We start from the raw sequence: 22,237 nt of genomic DNA, 5'->3' as shown, positions 1-22,237 counted from the left end.
GGAATAGGGTCGGGGGAGGAGAGTGGAGAACTAGCAACTGGCTTTATCTGGGAAACCTGGACTACTGGGTGTCGTTTAATAGATGGTGGCAATGATAATCTGACGGATGAGTGCGCACTGGAATGCGCCCGGGCCGTGACACTAAGCACTCAAACTAGACCAGGGTGGTCTCACTACGGCGCAGCCTTCCAATGTCTCATCATTAGTTTGATTAGGAATATCACCTGTGGGGAGGTTGCATTAATTTTAGCACTGCTATAACACCACCCTCTAGAGCAGGGGTAGGGAACCTATGGCTCTAGAGCCAGATGTGGCTCTTTTGATGACTACATATGGCTCTCAGATAATTATATTTATATAGCGCTTTTCTCTAGTGACTCAAAGCGCTTTACAAAGTGACAGCCAATATCTAAGTTATATTTAAACCAGTGTGGGTAGCACTGGGGGCAGGTGTGAAAAGCGTCTTTCCCAAGGACACAACGGGAGTGACTAGGATGGCGGAAGCGGGAATCGAACCTGGAACCCTCAGGTTGCTAGCACCGCCACTCTACCAACCGTACTATGCCGAGTAACCGTGTAATACTCTTCCATATCAATAGGTGGCAGCTGGTAGCTAATTGCTTTGTAGATGTTGGAAACAGCGGGAGGCAGGGTGCAGGTAAAAAGGTGTCTAATGCTTAAACCAGGGGTAGGGAACCTATGGCTCTAGAGCCAGATGACTGCATATGGCTCTCAGATAAATCTTAGCTGACATTGCTTAACACGATAAGTAATTAATAATTCCGCTGGTAATCACAGTGTCAAAAATAATGTTCAAGTTATAAAACATTCTCATGCATTTTAATCCAACCATCCGTTTTCTACCGCACCTGTTCAAGATGTCGCATTAATGGTAAGAAGTATTATATGTATTATTGGTTAACTTTTATAATAACAATGTTGTTAAAAAGAATAAGAGACTTATTATACTCTACAAATGTTGGTCATACTTAAAAATGCACAAATTTATTTGTTTTCAGTGTTGAAAAATGTTATATGGCTCTTACGGAAATACATTGTGAAATATTTGGCTTTCATGGCTCTGTCAGCCAAAAAGGTTCCCGTCTTAAACTCAATTTACGTGGGGGCCACTGGATGCAGAGTCTGGGTGAGGCTGGGCCACAAGAAAAGATTACTTATATATATATTCCCGTTAGCCTGTATGTCGATGTGTCATCCAACTGACAGGGCAAAATATATTTTAGACAAATAAAACCTGTGTGGATATGGGTAGTGTCAGTGCCTATTTCCTTATCAATGTGCTGATATGCTGAAGAAATGGGTTCCAACATTAGCATGGCTGTCATCATGGCAATGTGAAACGTATACCCATCCATCCATCCATCTTCTTCCGCTTATCCGAGGTAGGGTTGCGGGGGCAGCAGCCGAAGCAGGGAAGCCCAGACTCTCCTCTCCCCAGCCACTTCGTCCAGCTCTTCCCGGGGAAACCCGAGGCATTCCCAGGCCAGCCAGGAGACATAATCTTCCCAACGTGTCCTGGGTGTTCCCCGTAGCCTACTGCAGGTCGGACGTGCCCGAAACACCTCCCTAGGGAGGCGTTCATGTGGCATCCTGACCAGATGCCCGAACCACCTCATCAAAATATTTTTAAATGTCTTTATTTTTTTTCAACACAAAATAAAATCTAACTATAAATGAAACAAAAAGAGAATGAAGTAATGTGAGGCAATGCAAATTAACCAATTAAAAAAACAAAAAACTGTTTGAATTGGTCCAGGTTATCGGGGACTGTCATTACTTACGGACAGGTGTCGCGGTGTGACTGCAGCCAGGCACATGAGAAAACCCTCGTCTCCATGGCAACGTTTCTGTCGCTTTTACTCATTTGCCGCTTTTCCACAAACGCAGAGGTAGGCAACCCAGAACGTTGAAAGAGCCATTTTTGACCCAAAAAACAAAAATTGTCTTGGTCTGGAGGCAACTGTGGAGTTTACAGTTGCGGTAGCACACTTAGCCCCGAACGGGCTAACATCGTGACTAACGTGTTACACGTCCGATTCACCCAGCGACTCTCTGTCGGAGTATCAGCACTGGGGTCCAGTGCACCACAGTCTTGCATTGTCGCTCGGTCCTTTGGCGGAGTGCTTCGGAAGCTACCGGACTGCTCCTCTCCCCAGCGCAGAGAGAGGGAGCGTGAGAGAGACAGACACACACACAGTGACAGAGTGAGAGAGAGAAAGCGAGCAGGCGGGCAAGCGAGGGAGGAAGAGCGTGTGCGGGTCTAGTGGAAAAGCGGCAAGACTTTCTCTGCTTGCATCACGCAAGTGACGTCAATGTTCGACCCTGGAGGGCCACATACCACACCGTGATTGGTAGATTCCTTCAGCTCCGCATGCAACGCTGTCAAGCGCTTTTTATATAAAACCCACGGGCCACACTAACATTAAACTTTCATATTAAGGTGGGGGCCGTAAAATAACGTCTCGCGGGCCGCAATTGGCCCCCAAGCCGCATGTCTGAGACCCCTGATCTAAACGATAACGTGTTATTCAAGGTTATGACCTTTAATTATGCTCAGATCTGAACGGTCATAAGTGCAGCACTTACCTATGTGATCTAATGCAAACAACCTTCCCTAGTCATGGTGCAAAAATAAAAAATATATCGTCAAACATTACAACCTGCTCACTGAACTTTGTGGACATTATCTAATACATCCAAACACTGTATAAACATTCTAAATTACACCAATTGAAATCCATTACAATGCTCCCCACACTTACCCATAATTGGTGCATTTTAGCTGCTTGATATTTCTGATTGATTACAAAAATTTACTTGTAATATCCACTTTGGACTTGATTCTCACGGTTACGTTAGATCCACTATGGATTGGACTTTCACAATATCATGTTAGATCCGCTCGACATCCATTGCTCTCGATCCCCTATGCGGCGGGGGTTGATCACATATGTGGCCCTCTCCAAGGTTTCTCATAGTCATCATGGCCGATGTCCCACTGGGGTGAGTTTTTCCTTGCCCTTATGTGGGCCCTACCGAGGATGTCGCTGTGGTTTGTGCAGCCCTTTGAGGCACTTGTGATTTAGGGCTTTATAAATAAACATTGATTGATTGAATGATTGATTGACTTATACAAATTATGTATCCGTTATATTAAAATAGTATATACTTACACATATGCATATACACACGTATACACATACATACACACATAGTTACTGTACATGCAGTAGTTTTATGTAGACCACAATACTATGAGTTAAATATGAATATATCTATAACCCTGAATCCTAAACCCAGGAAAAATCTAATCACTTATTCCTTACTTAATTTCTGACATTTCTGGAAATCAAAATTAAAATCCATCTATAACTTTTTGAGCGTTGATGCCAACTATCAAACTGACAGATGAACAATAAATAATGATTTAATCAAAGGATAAATACAATTTACACAACTTCCCACTCGCAGGCTAGGGTAAAAAATAACAAGCTGTCCGGTCCAATGACTCCCACTCCCATCCCAGAGAAATAACATCTTGTGCTTTCCTGTTTTTTTTTATCTGTTGCATTCCAGGAAAGGAAGAATAGGATGAACTCCCACTTCCTGCTTTGAAGGCTGGAACCCTTTAAAAGCCCAGCTTTGCGTGCTGTGTTGCAGCTCCATCATGGCGTCAGAGAAGAAGCTTGTGGTCGTCGGCCTCCTTGTTTTTGCCTTCTTCTCTCAAGGTGAGTTGGCCAGAGACTCATTGGACACTTTCGCTATTAGTTGGTATTGGAAGAGACAAATAACCTGACTCCTTTAGGGGAGGGCATCATCGGGGGCAGAGAGGCAGCGCCCCACTCTCGGCCCTACATGGCGTCCATCCAGGTGGCCGAGGGCGACAGGATGAAGCATGAATGCGGAGGCTTTGTAGTCGCCGATCAGTGGGTGATGACGGCCGTGCACTGCCTTCCAACCGGGTGAGGTCTTAATTTATGTTCATTGCTTAAATGTTTGTAGGATTCCACACATTAGTCCAGTGGTTCCCAACCTTTTTTGAGTGATGTACCCCCTGTGAACATTTTTTTAATTCAAGTACCCCCTAATCAGAGCAAAGCATTTTTGGTTGAAAAAAAGAGATAAAGAAGTAAAATACAGCACTATGTCATCAGTTTCTGATTTATTAAATTACATAACAGTGCAAAATATTGCTCATTTGTAGTGGTCTTTCTTGAACTATTTGGAAAAAAAGATATAAAAATAACTTGAAAAATAAACAAGTGATTCATCCATCCATCCCGATTGTAGCTGAGATTCAATTATAAATAAAGATTTCTACACATATGTGACGCTTAGCTGGCATTGTGGTGTGGTTGCGTTCTCTCGTTGATGCAATCGGATAAGACACAGCGTGAAGGTAAGGAATGATGATTTATTTAACACTACAAAAACAGACTACGAACAGAAAACACTTGCACAAGACACTAAAGACAAAACAAACAAAACTAACATAGGAGCTAGAAAGAACTGAAAGCACTAGCATGTGAGCTACGTACAAACGAAGGAATAGCGTGGAAGCTAACAAGTTCAAAAAGTACTTTACCTCAAGCGGAGATAGCGACGTCACCTGTTGCATGAAAAGCAAATTTACACTGCGAGACCGAAGGAAAAAAAAGGGCAGGCTTAAATAGATAGAGAAATTAGGAGGTAGGTGCGCGTGTCAAAAAACAAGGCAGGTAACACAAATGTGTAGTCATGACAACCAAACAAAACAGGAAGTGCCACCAGGAACTAAGGAAGACAACATAACAGAACACGATACCGAGACGGAACAAAAACAGAATATGACATGATCCAAGTAGTGGATCATGACAACATAGAAGAAATATTCAACTTAAAGTGCCCTCTTTGGGGATTGTAATAGAGATCCATCTGGATTTATGAACTTAATTCTAAACATTTCTTCAAAAAAAAAAAATCTTTAACATCAATATTTATGGAACATGTCCACAAAAAATCTAGCTGTCAACACTGAATATTGCAGTGTTGCATTTCTTTTCACAGTTTATGAACTTACATTCATATTTTGTTGAAGTATTATTCAATAAATATATTCATAAATGATTTTTTAATTGTTGCTATTTGTAGAATATTTTTTTTAAATCTCAAGTACCACTTGGCATACCTTCAAGTACCCCTAGGACTACGCATACCCCCATTTGAGAACCACTGCATTAATCATACTGATCAATCCTTTTCTCCGTGTTTCCATCTTGTTTCAACCATGTTCAAGACAAACTAAACGGTCTACATGTAATCAGTTCAATGCTCTGAGCAGGTACGGCGCTACCTCCAGTCTAGGGTTAAGTTTAAGTTTAAGTTAAAGTTAAAGTTAAAGTTTAAATATCAAGGATTGTCACACACACTAGGTTTGGGGAAATGTGTCCTCTGCATTTGATCCATCCCCTTGTTCACCCCCTGGGAGGTGAGAGGAGAAGTGGGGAGCAGCGGTGGCCACTCCCAGGAATCATTTTTTGGTGATTTAACCCCCAATTCCAACCCTTGATGCTGAGTGCCAAGCAGGGAGGTAATGGGTCCCATTTTTTTAGTCTTTGGTATGACTCGGCCGGGTTTTGAACTCACAACCTACAGATCTCAGGGCGGACAATCTAACCACTAGGTCACTGAGTAGGTAGGGTGGGCTATAGCCCATATTTGCCAACCCTCCCGAAATTCAGCGTCTCTCCCGAAAACCTCCCGGGACAAATTTTCTCCCGAAAATCTGCCGAAATTCAGGAGGAGCTGGAGGCCACACCCCCTCCAGCTCCATGCGGACCTGAGTGACGTGTCGACAGCCTGTTTTCACGTCCGCTTTTCAACAACACACAACAGCAGTCCGTTTTCGTCTACCGTAAAGCAGTTCGTCTCCCATAAACAGCAATGTTGTGACACTCTTAAACAGGACAATACTGCCATCTACTGTACATGCATATGGTTAGAAAAACAAGGATAGACAATTCAACTCTTAACTCAACAATGAGTAGATGAGTGTTATGTGTGTGTAAATGTGTAAATAAATTAACACTGAAATTCGAGTATTTATATATATATATATATATACATATATATATATATGTATATATATATATATATATATATATATATATATATACCGTACTTCCTTGAATAGCCGCCGGGCATGTAATTTGCGCCTGCCTTGAATTACTGACGGGTCAAACGCGCTCCCCAAATTTATTAGCGCATGCTTACTTTTACCACCAGGTCAAATTGGTGACGTCACGAGTGACGTCACCCAATCGTCATTTTCAAAATGGCGGAGGAGGTTTTTTTTGCTTTTACTATGTGTAAACCAGGGGTCTTGTTCCACAGCCATACAGATCACACGGTTGTGAATTAGTGAATTATATATTTATATAGCGCTTTTCTCTAGTGACTCAAAGCGCTTTACATAGTGAAACCCAATATCTAAGTTACATTTAAACCAGTGTGGGTGGCACTGGGAGCAGGTGGGTAAACTGTCTTGCCCAAGGACACAACGGTAGTGACTAGGATGGCGGAAGCGGGAATCGAACCTGCAACCCTCAAGTTGCTGGCACGGCCGCTCTACCAACCGAGCTATACTGCCCCCATATAAAACAACTTTAACACTCTTACTAATGTGTGCCACACTCTGTGAACCCACACAAAACACGTTTCGGGATAACATTGGCTCTGTAACACATTATAAACGCAACATAAAAATTACCCATAATGCCATGCATCCATGACTCTTGGCTATATTATACACCCCGCTAGCACCAACCACCCCCCCCCCCCCTGCCCCTCCGTGCGTCGGTTAAGGGGGGGGGGGGGGGGGGGCGCGTGTATAATATAGCCAAGAGTCATGGATGGATGGCATTGTGGGTAATTCTTATGTTGCGTTTACAATGTGTTACAGAGCCGATGTTCTCCAGAAATGTGTTTGGTGTGGGTTCACAGAGTGTGGCACATATTAGTAAGAGTGTTAAAGTTGTTTATATCACAACCCTCAGTGTAAAAGGTATGGCTGTTGACCAAGTATGCATTGCAATCTCGTATGAGAAGCAGCGAAATGCATGCGTCCGGCCGGCACGCACGCAGATAGCGTTGTGTAAAGGCGGTAACCCTACAAATGCCACCTCTTTTCCTTCTCTCATCATTCTGGTGTACACAAATATAATTTCATACATTGTTCTCTCTGATGACACTTAACATTTCCTGACTCAATAGTCATAAGAGCTGAAACAGAATCACAACATATTAATATTTTCCTGCATTACACTTTCTTCAGCCCATTCTAGTGCCATTACTTACTTATCTTAAACATTTCAGCTGGATATTCACTAATGCAATCTGATGTTCTTTTACAACACCCACATTGGAGATCCGGTTCATCATTCTCTTGGTCCTTGCAACCATCCGCAAAAATCTAAATCCGGTGATTTTAATTGGTTTCAACCAGGTTATAAAACTCACCAACAATTTCTGCATTTCTCTTTGGTTTGTTTAACTGACAACAATTCAAGTGCGGCCATTTGATTTCTGAATCCCAACAAAGGGTAGCAGCAAAGGCTCAACTTAAATAGCCGTCATTACATAATGACAACAGCTGCGAGGAGAAGTCGGGAGTGAAGCTGCCTAAAGGGGCACTAACAAAACAGGAAGAAACACCAATATAAGCGCGCTAAACCGGAAATAAGACACTTAACGCAGGAAAACGCCAACAAACTCAAAACAAGTCATGACCTGCTGTGCCAGATCATGACAGGTACCTGCTTATATGTATTTGGGATCTGCACAAATTTAGAAATCAAACCGTGGAGGCATTGAGGAAAAATTCACAAAACAATCTGGTCTTTCTTGCCTTTCTACTAAAGACTTCATTCTGCCTGGTCCTATTTTGCAAAACCAACTTTTCCTACCTATTGGGACCTGCTGTTGGATTTCGGATCTGAATAATTTTGAAGTTAAACCATGGAGTCATGGCGAAAACATTTATAAAACAATCTTGCCTTACTTCATACTTCCAAACAAGCGGTTTGGAGTTTGCGTGTCCTCTGTCCGGGTTTATGTCATCTTATTAGAAATTAAAACATTAAAAATATAATCTATTCAGCATTATCATTTTATAAGTGTATAGCCTCTGGATGTGTTAATGGGCTGATTAAAACTAATTCAATTGATTAGTTTTGATGACTACTTGCATTGTTTTTATGATGTTCGTCTGTTCACGCATCGGAAATATATTTCAAGGATACATGAACAAACTTCTTGCATATACCTTTTCTTATGGCTATATCGTTGTAGACAATGGGGTGTCAAACTTATTTTTGCTCAGGTGCCGCAAGGAGGAAAATCTACTACCATGCAGGGCAGACTAGTAAAATAATGACATGAAAACTTTATTTTATTTCCGCCAAAAATAGAACAAGCACATTTTGAAAAATGCGCATATCACAAATAATCCTCTAGGTAAAACACCTCAAGTTAGTTCAGAATTCTGAGGACAGAAATTGGTGCCATTTCAAAAACACAACAAAGGAAACAATAAACTTAGACAATTTTCAGTGTATCTACAAGGCCATTAAACTTAAAGTCACAGTCTATCTGGGATTGAACAGAATACTAAATAGATAATAAATTATAAGAAGTCTTCTGGTATCAAATACAGTCCTTGTACGTTTTTGGTTTGGAATGGAAAAAATATTCAACATAAAAATAAATTGTTCCCATTTTTGGTTGGATAATAAAAAACGGAAAATTATTCATTATCCAAATGTATTAATGGATTCGAAAATCAAAAATCGTAGAGGAAACAATAACCAACAGCTAACAGCGAGCTAGCTCTCATGAATGTAAACAAATGCCATGTGTGGATCTACATAGACATAGACTGTAACGACACCAAATACAAGAGCCGTATATAGTCGATACTACAATGATAACATCGATATGTTTTATTTTCTTAACACCGTTTGTCATTTTTTTATTGTTTATAAACTCAAGAAATACATCCCTGGACACAACCAGGATAATTTTATTTATGACCAATGTATGACCCTGTAACTACTTGGTATTAAATTGATACCACAATTTGTAGTATTAAAGTAAATAAACACTTAATTTAATAATCCATTTTCTACCGCTTGTCCCTCACAATGTTGACAAAATAATTGAATTATAAATGACACAATATGTTACTGCATATGTCAGCAAGACTAATTCGGAGTCTTTGTTTGTTTACTTACTCATAAAAGACAAGTTGTCTAGTATGTTCACTATTTTATTTAAGGACAAAATTGTTCTTCGATTGCAATAAGAAATATATGTTTAATGTACCCTAAGATTTTGGGCTAAAATAAAGCTAAAAAACAACATTTGTTTGTGGTCCCCTTTATTTTGAAAAGCTTTGAAAAAGTATCGTGATACATTTTGGTACTCGTAGCGGTATTAAAATATTGGTATCGGGACAACCCTAGTTGGACAATATGATGTGGTAGATGTGGTGGGAAATGAGTGTCTCCATGGTGACAGTCGGTCTACACGCAAAGTCCTTTTTTAAATAGTCTGCACCACTTTTGCACTTGTTATCAACTGTTCATGCAGTCTTAGCAGATCACCCTCAATACACCAGTGTGTTCACACTGAGAAGCATGTCAAAATGTACGGTAGTATAATGTCTGTACCCGGATATGAAAATGGTCAGCGTGCCGTACTGGAGACCCTCAAGAGTCACCATCTTAGCCACGGAGCAGAAAGGGAGGGGCTGATTAAAAAATATGGCTGAGGAACAAATAGTTTTATTTAAAAAATACAAAAAAAAACCAACAAAGTGATTTCTCAATATTGTGAAATGGAGAAATGGGGGGAAACCTGGCAGATATTTTGTGGGCCCATCCAAATATTGGTGACTATCACGAGTGCTTGCAAGAAGAAGAAGGTAAATATTAAAAATTAAGATCTGTAAGTGTTCAACAACAGTCAAAATGTGAACTACCAAAGTACACAGTGTATACACTTATTGAATAGTACCGACAGAAGCATTCCATTGACACAGTCCAGTCTCGTTTACGACGGTCTTGGAAGTAAACTACTTCAGGTCTCGGTGGATTGCTGAAAAAACGCTGACAAACCAGTTTTTGTTTGACTGGGCAACACTGAAGCATGAAAGACTTTGAAAACAACCTTCCAATTTCAAGAAGCCTTTAAGCTGATTATAAAAGTATTGACGGAAACTTCATTTCTTTGCTTCGTTTAGGATAAACACAGAAATTTTTGTCATAGTCTGTTCCAAAAAGTCAGACAAAAGACAGTTTTCCCATTAGAAATCAGGTGACTTACGAATGCGTTCCAGACACCAAAGAATACAAACACAAAACCCCTTTAAAAAAGCATAATTGTAATTTCACATGCAAAAACAATGACAAATACGTATAAATGATGAATGAAATGTATTAAGTAACAATTCACTTTTATTAAACACTCTAACGAAGACTGCAGTGAGCTGAGTATAGGGAAGAACCACACAGACGCCACCTTAGTACTTTGCTACTGCTTCTGTCTTAAATTCAAAAATGTTTATCACCTGTGCTTCTTTGACCTACCAGTGGACTATTTTGCAGTCGTACTCAGGTAAAGAAATACAGATACTGAGTCACCAATAGGCAAGTTCTTTGTTTGGGCACTCAATGTAAACAGAGTAGTTTGTTATGCGTCGTATGAAAACCAAGGGAAAAAAAGTTTCAAATAACCAAATCTTACAAAAAATACAGTGTACAAAACTCTTGTTTATTGGTCTAACAGGGCCAACGGTAGGAAGGTGGTGCTTGGTGTTCACTCTCTGAGTCAGGATGAAGACACCAAGCAGACGTTTGACATCATGGAGCTTCACAACCATCCCCAGTTCGACTCGTCCAATTACGACAACGACATCTCTCTCATTAAAGTAAGTGGACGCGGTCGGACGTCATCCTTTTCGGACACGCCACGGTTGTCTTTCTGTCATCTTTTCGCAGTTGGACCGGTTGTTCAACGCCTCGGACGCCGTCAAAGCCGTGGCATTCCTGCGTGCGGGTGGTGCCAACCCCGACACGGATGCCGCGGTTGATACGGCCGGCTGGGGGTCCCTGGACAACTTGGGCTCTCGGCCCGACAAGCTGAAGGAGTTGGTGGTAGAGGTGGAGGACCCGGTACTGTGCAGGCGCAGCGACTACTTTGGCAGAAAGTTCACCGCCAACATGATCTGTGCTCACAAGGTGTGTGAGGACCCTTGTGACAAGCCTCACAAGAAGGAAGACACCTGTGATGTAAGTTGGTGCTCATGTCAATGTGGACTGTAGACTGTCAAGATAAAGGTCCTCGGTCTACCAGGACTTCTGTGTGTTGATTCAAGTTTTATTGTCGGTCGGAACCTATACCTAAACCAGTGCTTCGCATACATTCATTTACCTTCCCACAAATAAGTTAGGACAGCTACATTTAGATTTGGTGCTGCTTATGCAGTACAGTATGCATTGCAACTCTGCTTCTTAACACACCGGGTGTGACAGAGAATAAGAAGGTATAGCTTTCGGTTTGGTTATCAAGCGTATAGAATTCCCAGGAAGTGTTTCTTGTGAGATGCAATCAAACCCAAGCTGTCATTAAAGGCAAAGTATGAACAGAGATCCAGACATGCGGGGCACCTCCACAAACCTGGGGAGTGTCCTCTACCACGACTGTGGCAGGTGAGTTGTGGACGTGTGTAGAACACCTTCAAGCAGACCAGCCTTTGACTGGCGATAGTTCTAAGGAGACACAGTGTGGAGACACTTTTCTGTCATTTGGTAAGACTTAAACAAAATAAAATACACCGGTCAGGTGTCCAGAGTGCGACCTGGGGACCATTGTTTTCTTTAAGGGCCCGTGGCACATTGTAGAAATAATAATAAAACACAAAAAGACAGCAAACATAACGTCATTGTTAAGTCTATAGACGGGTGGGAGTAGATAGCACAACAGCAGAAGTACAACTCAATATATATTTATTGAGTGATTAATGAATGCATAGGGTGAGTATGCTACTATGTGTTTGAATGTGAGCTATGTGGCATATGAAGATACCTTAAGGCAGGGATCACCAACGCGGTGCCCGCGGGCACCAGGTAGCCCGTAAGGACCAGATGAGTATCCCGCTGGCCTGTTCTAAAAATAGCTCAAATAGCAGCACTTACCAGTGAGCTGCCTCTATTTTTCAAATTTCATTTATTTACTAGCAAGCTGGTCTCGCTTTGCTAGATATTTTTAATTCTAAGAGAGACAAAACTCAAATAGAATTTGAAAATCCAAGAACATTTTTTAAAGACTTGGTCTTCACTTTTTTAAATAAATTCATTTATTTTTTTACTTTGCTTCTTATAATTTTCAGAAAGACAATTTTAGAGAAAAAATACAACCTTAAAAATGATTTTAGGATTTTTAAACACTTATACCTTTTTACCTTTTAAGTTCCTTCCTCTTCTTTCCTGAAAATGTAAATCAATGTTCAAGTACATTTATTTTTTTTATTGTAAAAAATAAGAAATACATTTTAATTTAATTCTTCATTTTAGCTTCTGTTTTTTCGACGAAGAATATTTGTGAAATGTTTCTTCAAACTTATTATGATTAAAATAAATAAAAAATATTCTGGCAAATCTAGAAAATCTGTAGAATCAAATTCAAATCTTGTGTCAAAGTCTTTTGAATTTCTTCAAAAATGTTTGTTCTGGAAAATCTAGAAGAAATAATGATTTGTCTTTGTTAGAAATATAGCTTGGTCCAATTTGATATATATTATAACAAAGTGCAGATTGGATTTTAACCTATTTAAAACATGTCATCAAAATTCCAAAATTAATCTTAATCAGGAAAAATTACTAATGATGTTCCATAAATTATTTTTTTCGAAAAGATTCGAATTAGCAAGTATTTCTCTTAATTTTTTTCAGTTGAATTTTGAATTTTAAAGAGTCAAAATTGAAGATAAACTATGTTTCAAAATTTTATTTTCATTTTTTTTGTGTTTTCTCCTCTTTCAAACCGTTCAATTAAGTGTTTTTTTCAGAATCTGTTCTCTACAAAAAACCTTCCGTAAAAGGAAACAAAATGTACGACGGAATGACAGACAGAAATACCCATTTTTTTTATATATAGATTTATTTATTAAAGGTAAATTGAGCAAATTGGCTATTTCTGGCAATTTATTTAAGTGTGTATCAAACTGGTAGCCCTTGGCATTAATCAGTACCCAAGAAGTAGCTCTTGGTTTCAAAAAGGTTGGTGACCCCTGTCTTAAGGGGTGTTGTCAAATGTGTTAAATGAGAGCGTCCAAAACCAGAGGAAAGAGGCAGGGAAGTCCGATGTCCAGAAGGGGTCGTGATGCAGGAGAGAGCGTCCAAGGTCCAAGCAGGGTGTCGATATCAGGAGGGCAATCCGGATCCAGGGGGAAAAGGAAGTTGACACTGAGACACGAGACTGGGCAACAAAAGGGAGACGAAGATGAACAGACCAGGACACAAGGAAACAAGCTACAAGAGATAATACTGGTGGGAAGTCAGAGACGTGAAGCTTACTGTGAACAGGGCTAAGTTCCGACGTCGATTAGTCAGCGGCGAGGCTCTTTAACCTGTTGTCCGTAATCACTGCCAGCTGTGAGCGCAGTCTGCGCAGCGTGTCTGGAGGCGTGTCCAGAAGCGCTCACAGTGGAGCCGCTGAGTGCTCCTGCAGAAGAGGGACAGGCGGACTGCGCATGTGCTGTAACAATAATGTCATAAATACACTCCCGCAAATAGATAGCAGTCCTGTGGGAAACACTAACACTAAATCAGGGGTCTTAAATTTGACCCACAAGAGGTCATGAGTTTAAAGGCCTACTGAAATGAGATGTTCTTATTTAAACGGGGATAACAGGTCCATTCTATGTGTCATACTTGATCATTTTGCGATATTGCCATATTTTTGCTGAAAGGATTTAGTAGAGAACATCCACGATAAAGTTTGCAACTTTTGGTCGCTAATGAAAAAGCCTTACCTGTACCGGAAGTAGCAGACGATGTGCGCGTGACGTCACCGGCATGAGGGCTCCTCACATCCTCACATTGTTTATAATGTGAGCCTCCAGCAGCAAGAGCTATTCGGACCGAGAAAGCGACAATTTCCACATTAATTTGAGCGAGGATGAAAGATTCGTGGATGAGAAAAGTTAGAGTGAAACACAACAAAAAAAAGCAACGGCTCCAGGCGGCAGCAGTGGGACCGTTTCAGATGTAATTAGACACATTCACTAGGATAATTCTGGAAGATCCCTTATCTGCTTATTGTTTTAATAGTGTTTTAATGAGATGGTAACGTCATACCTGAAAGTCGGATGGCTGCGGTAAACGCCAGTGTCACTCAAAGAAGCCAATGGAGGAGCCAAGATCACAGCTGCCTTTTTGAGCTGCAGGAGGAAGTCACATAACCCACTGAAGTCTCCGGTAAGAGTTGACTTAATATCACAATTTTCCCATCCAAAAACTTGCTGGTTGACGTAGAGAAACATGTTCGCTTGACCACTCTGGGTTAAAGCTTCACAACAAACAAAGAAACACCGGCTGTGTTTTGGTTGCTAAAGGCAGCTGCAATCCATCGCTTTCCACCAACAGCATTGTTCTTTATACTCTCCTTTATTAATTGAGCAAATTGCAAAAGATTCAGCAACACAGATGTCCAAATTACTGTGTAATTATGCGATGAAAAGAGCCAACTTTTAGCCGTGCGTGGTGCTGGGCTAATGTGTCCCCTCCAACCCGAGACGTCACAAACACGCGTCATCATACACGTCATCATTCCACAATGTTTTCAACAAGAAACTCCGCAGGAAATTTAAAATTGTAATTTAGTAAACTAAACCGGTCGTATTGGCATGTGTTGCAATGTTAATATTTATTCATTGATATATAAACTATCAGACTGCGTGGTCGGTAGTAGTGGGTTTCAGTATGCCTTTAATAAGGAATCTAACCTCAGGGTGTTTTCCGAACAATTCTAAATACCTGGGAAACTTAACTGCATTTTCAATGCCTCATGTGTAATTTGGATCAAACACCATGAATTTCACGTGGAAGTCGAACAGCACAGCATTTACTTAAATGGCATAATTCAGACAACCTTCCTTAGTCATGGAGAATAAAAAAATATTTTTAAATGAAACCAACACAAAGAGCAAACACACATGTTCACATATTACACAACCTGCTCACGGACCTTTCTGGATCTTAGAAAAAAAAACTCCATGTACTAGAGAATTCCGATAATTACTTTTTTGCCGATATCCAATATTCCAATATTGCCCAACTCTTGATTACCGATTCCGATATCAACCGATACCGATATATACAGTCGTGGAATTAACACATTACTATGCCTAATTTTGTTGCGATGCCCCACTGGATGCATTAAACAATGTAACAAGGTTTTCCAAAATAAATAAAAAATGCCAACATGGCACCGCCATATTTATTATTGAAGTCACAAAGTGCAATTTTTTTAAACATGCCTCAGATAGATGAAAGCACAAATCAACACTTGCAGGGCATTACTGCCTGACGCACCTCCGACAGTGCCATGTGGTGCCGGCTGCAGGGTCATCAGCCGGGAGCCACCCTTCACGGATGTTTCGCTCCTTTAATCCCGGAACATCTCTGGGTGGTGGAGCAGCGACAGGGACGTCTCCCCGCCGCCCCCTGCAGCCAGCTAAAGGATCCATACTGTACCCACATTCCAACCCCGGTGTTATTGCTGCTGTGTATATGGAAAGAGTCCTAAAGGACTATGCATGGCAGGGACGTCCATCTCCCTGAGTCAAGCGAAGGCCTGACCGCATACCCTAACATGGGTCTCGGGGTGCTGCTATTCCAGCACCCCGAGACCCATGTTACTTCCCCCTGTCTACACACCCTGCTTTCCCCAAGCCTTGTCGTTTCTTCTGAGCCACAACCAGAAGCTCCCTTGTTCTGCCTCCTCTGCCAGGGCTTTGAGGGCCTTCTTTAGATTGGAGCCTTTGATCCCGAGGGACTTTAGGAGCCGCTGGGTGGACGCTCCAGTGTAGCCTCTACAGCCAACTTCTACTGGATAGGTGAAGGGCCTCCATCCTGCTTGTGCGCAGTCGCTTGCCAGCTCTGAATACTTGTCACTCTTTCTTTCAAAAGCAGCCTCCATTCCCTCTTCCCATGATACCGTTAGCTCCACCATGATGACAGTTTTACTAGAGGTGGACCACAGGACAATGTCTGGGCGTAACAAGGTTGTTGTAATCTCTTGAGGGAACTTCAACTGACGATCTAGATCAGCCCTCATGCTCCACTCGCCGCCAGCTGACAGGAGGGACTGGATGCTCTTGCTGCTGCTGCAAGGCTGGCCACCTTGCTTGACAAACTTAATCAACCTCTGTGCTGTTCCCGGAGTGGCCCCATTTGCTTCCACTCTGCGTGCCTCCAGAATTTCAGCCAGCTTCCGCAGGACGCGGTCGTGCCGCCAACCATACCGGCCCTGCGACAAAGCCACCTTGCAGCCAGAAAGAATGTGATGCAAGCTTGGGTTTTGGGAGTCACAGAGCTGGCAGATCACCTCTGCCCCGTACCACACATGCAAGTTCCTGGGACTGGGGAGGGTATCGTACGTGGCCCTGATGAGGAAACTTAGCCTCGCCTGGGGCATCTTCCACATGTCTGCCCACGTAACAACTCTGTTGACAACGGCCTCCCAATTGGTCCATCTCCCCTGCTGCTGTTGGCCCACAGCCTTGATCATATAGCTCTCCTCTTCCATCTTGACCACTTCTGAGATCACCAGATCTTTTCTTTCCTTCCTTGAGGCTTTGGACCACATCTTGGGTGCTGTTCCCCATCCGAAGCCGGCTCTGCCAGACTGTATCTGTCCTACCATCTCCTGGTGTTTCAGCCGGACGATGGCCTGGTCTACTGTCTGCATAGCATTCCACTTACGCCCTGTACAGACTTGGGTCTTGGTGTTACGGACAGACGGATCAGGTGAGTCTCTGAGCTCGAACACGAGCCTTACCTTCTCCTGTTTGTAGCCCAAGCTGATGGATTTCAGTGGCAGCTTCAGAATGGCTCTTCCAAACAGTGCCGTGTTGGAAAGACATCTGGGAAGGCCCAGCCATTTGCGGATGTAGTTATTGGCTTTTGAGTCCATTTTGAGGACTGTTGTGGAGGTGATGTCGCACAACTTCAAGGGCCACATCAGGCGATGGTATAAGGTGAACTGGTAACACCAGATCTTGAATTTCCCTGGAAGATAACTTTGATCTATTTTGTTCAGGCCATCCTTCAGCTGAGAAGTGACGGAGGCAGCCATGTGCTTATCAGACATGTCAGCAGTGTAAAGCCTTCCGAGGCTCCGCACAGGTTGGTCGACCACGCGTGGGATTAATTCGCCATCCACTGAGAATGAGATGTTGTCATTCCTGGCTCCTTTCCGGATGGAGAGGCTGCGGGACTTGGCAGGTTTTATTTTCATCCGTGCCCATGCTAAGAGCTCCCCAAGTCTTTTCAGGAGTCTGGAGGTACATGCAGCCGTCTGGAGGAGGGTGGTAACATCATCCATGTAGCTCCGCAGCGCCGGGAGTCGCTGGCCTGACTCAGATCTCACTCCTCGGACCATCTGTCTTCCACCAATAAGGATTATCTCGAAGGCTGTTGTGAACAGTATTGGAGAGATAGAGCAACCCATTGCTATTCCCTTCTCTAGCTGGTGCCAACCAGTTGAGATCTCCTGAGTCGTGTAGCAGACTTCGAAGTTGTTAAAGTAGTTTACTACCAGACTTTGGATGCATGATGGAATGTGGAAGAAGTTGAGTGCAAAGCTGATGAGTTGATGTGGAACCGATCCATAGGCATTTGCCAGATCCAACCAAACCACATGCAGGTCCGCTTTGTTGCGCTTGGCTGACTGGATTTGCTCCCAGATCATGGCTGAGTGCTCCACGCAGCCAGGGAAGCCTGGAACGCCTGCCTTCTGACAACTGGTGTTGATGTAATTGTTTGCCAGAAGGTAGTTGGTCATCCGCTTCGCCACCACGGTGAAGAAAAGCTTCCCTTCCACATTTAGTAGGGCAATGCCTCTGAACTGGTCGATGTTGCAGGAGTTGCTCTCCTTTGGGATAAAGGTTGTTATTGCTCTGCTCCATGATGATGGTATTGACTGGGTTTTCCAGACAACGCCCATCAGCTTCCACAACAGCCTCAGGAGTCCGGGACAGTTTTTGAAAACCTTGTAAGGTACCCCGTTCGGTCCGGGTGCTGAAGCAGTTCTTGCACGCTCAACCACTTGTTTAACCTCAGCCCATCTTGGGGGGGTGGCGTCAAACTGCGAGGAAGGCTCAGGTGGGCGAGGTACGTGCCCCGGTGATCCGAGGGGGAGCTCCTTTTGGCTATCACTGAGCTGGACTGTCATGTGTTCCTCCAACTCCTGCTCACTGGTCTGGAGTGTCCCGTTCTTCTTTTCCTCTAGCAGGCTTCGAGCATACTTGAAGGGGTCCCGGAAGAAACTTGCCCTTGCTTTCTCCCTGCGGCTTCTGCGTTTCCTGATCCTTTCAGCTCTCCTCAGTTGTGAGAGTCTTGCTTTGATCTGGTCCCACAGGTTCTTCAAGCCGACTTTCTCCTGGTCGTTGGCTTTCCTCCACTGCTTGCGCAAGAGGCGGCGTTCCTTTACGAGCTGGAGGATTTCCCTCTCCCGTCTCCCGTTCTGTTTGGGAACGATCTTCCTCTGTGGCATCAATCCGAATCGCTCTTTCCCTTCTTCGTAGATAATGTCTCCCATAATGTTTAGTTTGGAAGTTACACTGCCTCTTAGCACACTTTGGAGGGTGGTGCATAAATTTAAATCGAATCTGCTCCAAGAGTCTTTGTCGTTGGCTTTTGGCCACTTCACTTTGGCTTTCCGGATATGCTTCTCTGATGTTCCTCTTGTGGGTTCTGTACTTGGTGTTTCACTGTGCTGCGGGCTGTGCTGTTGTTGCTGCCCCTCCTGCTGGGAAGGCTGGTCCTCCTCTCTCTCACCAGTTGCAATGGTGGGATCAATAGCACTGTGGTGCTCAACCTGGCTAAGATTCCTCCTTGTCTGATCTGCTTCTGCAGTGCAAGCTTGCATCTGGTTGCGGCCACCGCCGCATTTTGCCTTTCCCTGGTGTATTCGCAGGCCCCGGTAGGTTGTTTCCTTGGCCCACCCACAGCCACATTCTCTGAGGATCCTCTGCTCGTTCGTCATTGCCGTATCAGTCGTTTCCGTGTTATCCGTCCTGATTGGTCCATCTTCCATCCCGCCTCTCGGTGGACCGCCGGGCTGTTTTTTCCTTATGCTGCTTGTAGTTAGGTTAGGGAGTCCATGGAGCTTGCTTCACAGACATGTGGAAAAGGGTAACTGGCCCCTCCACCCCTGGTGCAGTCTTTCCTGCTGCCAGCCAGTCTTCCCTGGCTGCCCACCAGTCTTTTCCTGGATGCCAACTGCTCTGTTCACAGTAGTCACTGGCAAGCCAGTTAAGATAGATGAAAGCACAAATCAACACTTGCAGGGCATTACTGCCTGACGCACCTCCGACAGTGCCATGTGGTGCCGGCTGCAGGGTCATCAGCCGGGAGCCACCCTTCACGGATGTTTCGCTCCTTTAATCCCGGAACATCTCTGGGTGGTGGAGCAGCGACAGGGACGTCTCCCCGCCGCCCCCTGCAGCCAGCTAAAGGATCCATACTGTACCCACATTCCAACCCCGGTGTTATTGCTGCTGTGTATATGGAAAGAGTCCTAAAGGACTATGCATGGCAGGGACGTCCATCTCCCTGAGTCAAGCGAAGGCCTGACCGCATACCCTAAAACAGCAGCTTGGAATTTGGGACATGCTTTCCCTGAGAGAGCATGAGGAGGTTGAGGTGGGCGGGTTGTGGGGGACAGGTTTGAAGTGGGGGGCTATGGGGTGGCGGGGCTGTATATTGTAGCATCCCGGAAGAGTTAGTTCTGCAAGGGGTTCTGGGTATTTGTTCTGTTGTGTTTATGTTGTGTTACGGTGCTGATGTTCTCCCGAAATGTGTTTGTCATTCTTTTTTTGGTGTGGATTCACAGTGTGGCGCATATTTGTAACAGTGTTAAAGTTGTTTATACGGCCACCCTCAGTGTGACCTGTATGGCTGTTGACCAAGTATGCATAGAATTCACTTGTGTGTGTCAAAAGCTGTAGATATTATATGATTGGCTCGGCACGTAAAGGCAGTACCTTTAAGGGTTATAATTTCGCCACACCTAGTGTGTGTGTGACAATCATTGGTACTTTAACTTTAACTTTAACTTTATTGGTGCTCTGTACTTTCCCTACGTCCGTGTACCACTCCATACAGTGGCGTTTTAAAAAGTGATACATTTTACTTTTTGAAACCGATAATTTCCGATATTGCATTTTGAAGCATTTATCGGCCGATAATATCGGAAGTCCGATATTATTGGACATCTCTACCATGTACCATTAAAAACTTCTAAATTGCACCCATTACAAAGCACAATGGGAAAAATGCAAAAGGCTCTCCACACTTATCCCATGTTTGGTGCATTTTGGCTCCTTGATATTTCAGACTGATTACAAAACTTTAAGGACGTCGCCGGGGAAGTAAACAAGGTAGGAGTCAAACTTTGACATAATTTAAAAGTCTATTTATATGAATTATTAATTATACATAGGATATGATAGGATAGGATAGGATAGATCTTTATTGTCATTGCACAAGTATAACGAAATGTCATTATATTAATACATTATGTATAGGATATATAAATAAATATGTATGCATATATACAGTAGGAAGGACTTTTCTTATTGACAAATCACTAAAATATTGATCATGCCAAAATTAAAGGCAGGATACTAAACATTGTCTCTTTTAGGGCGACTCTGGGGGTCCCCTGCTCTACAATGGTGTGGCGGTGGGCATCACGTCGAATGGCGGGAAGAAGTGCGGTCAACTGAAGAAGCCGGGGATCTACACCGTCATCTCACACTATACCCAGTGGATCGACGGTGTCATGGGCCTTCAGAGCGACCCCTGAGGACCACCTTGGACACGCTACCTGCCTCCAAATGCTCCGACGCGCCCGTCATATTTACTTTAAGCTTCAAGCACTCACCATAGGATAGTAATTCCACCTTTAAGCTCCTGTTAAAGAATCAATAAACATCTCATCTGTTAAGCTCTATAATCGTTAGTCACACAGTGAAGTAAACAATGGAGTAGTGCGTTGAAATTGTAAACTGTTGCTGGTTATTTTACGGGCAAATCCTAACATCAACAATTGCAACAATGACATAACGAGGAAATATGTCATGTTTGAAGAGGCCACATCTCTTTAAAGGGGAACATTATCACCAGACCTATGTAAGCGTCAATATATACCTTGATGGTGCAGAAAAAAGACCATATATATTTTTAACCGATTTACGAACTCTAAATGGGTGAATTTTGGCGAATTAAACGCCTTTCTGTTTATTGCTCTGGTGGCGATGACGTCAGAATGTGACGTCACCGAGGTAATACAGCCGCCATTTTCATTTTCTACACATTACACACACGGGTCTCAGCTCTGTTATTTTACGTTTTTTCGACTATTTTTGGAACCTTGGAGACATCATGCCTCGTCGGTGTGTTGTCGGAGGGTGTAACAACACTAACAGGGAGTGATTCAAGTTGCACCGAAGATGCGAAAGTGTCTGCCGCCAGACCCCCATTGAATATGCTGTAGTGTCTCCACATTTGACCTGGGATGACAGACATGACACAGAGATGTATGGATAACCTGCAGATGCATTTGCAACGATAAGGTCAACAAAATCACAAAGGTGAGTTTTGTTGTTGACTTATGTGCTAATCAGACATATTTGGTTGCGGCGTGACTGCCAGCTAATCGATGCTAACATGCTACGCTAATCGATGCTAACATGCTATTTACCGGCGATGACAGACATGGCACAGAGATGTATGGATAACCTGCAGATGCATTTGCAATGATAAAGTCAACGAAATCACAAAGGTGAATTTTGTTGATGTTGACTTATGTGCTAATCAGACATATTTGGTCGCGGCGTGACTGCCAGCTAATCGATGCTAACATGCTATTTACCGGCGGTGCTAAAGCA

The 22,237-nt window shown here is 43.1% G+C and overlaps 1 protein-coding gene across 1 annotated transcript; it reads left to right on the top strand.

Annotated features, from left to right (window-relative positions):
• The first annotated feature begins 3,597 nt into the window (after window positions 1–3,597).
• Window positions 3,598–21,294, top strand: cfd (complement factor D (adipsin)). Its single transcript, XM_061894966.1, has 5 exons — window positions 3,598–3,749; window positions 3,827–3,983; window positions 10,846–10,987; window positions 11,058–11,348; window positions 20,992–21,294. Exons 1-5 carry the CDS (start codon window positions 3,689–3,691, stop codon window positions 21,151–21,153), a joined length of 813 nt encoding a protein of 270 aa, XP_061750950.1. The 5' UTR covers window positions 3,598–3,688; the 3' UTR covers window positions 21,154–21,294.
• The last annotated feature ends 943 nt before the right edge of the window (window positions 21,295–22,237 follow it).

Source organism: Nerophis ophidion, linkage group LG03 (assembly GCF_033978795.1).
Source record: "Nerophis ophidion isolate RoL-2023_Sa linkage group LG03, RoL_Noph_v1.0, whole genome shotgun sequence".
In the NCBI taxonomy this organism is placed as follows: Eukaryota; Metazoa; Chordata; class Actinopteri; order Syngnathiformes; family Syngnathidae; genus Nerophis; species Nerophis ophidion.
Note: the sequence above shows the minus strand (reverse complement) of the source record. Positions and strands in the feature narration are given on the sequence as shown.

Excerpts from the sequence above, each read along its gene's own strand:
- cfd (XM_061894966.1), top strand. The coding sequence starts at position 3,689 with ATGGCGTCAGAGAAGAAGCTTGTGGTCGTCGGCCTCCTTGTTTTTGCC. Across the intron at positions 3,750-3,826 it reads TTTTGCCTTCTTCTCTCAAG|GGGAGGGCATCATCGGGGGC; the intron begins GTGAGTTGGCCA and ends TGACTCCTTTAG. Across the intron at positions 10,988-11,057 it reads ACGACATCTCTCTCATTAAA|TTGGACCGGTTGTTCAACGC; the intron begins GTAAGTGGACGC and ends ATCTTTTCGCAG.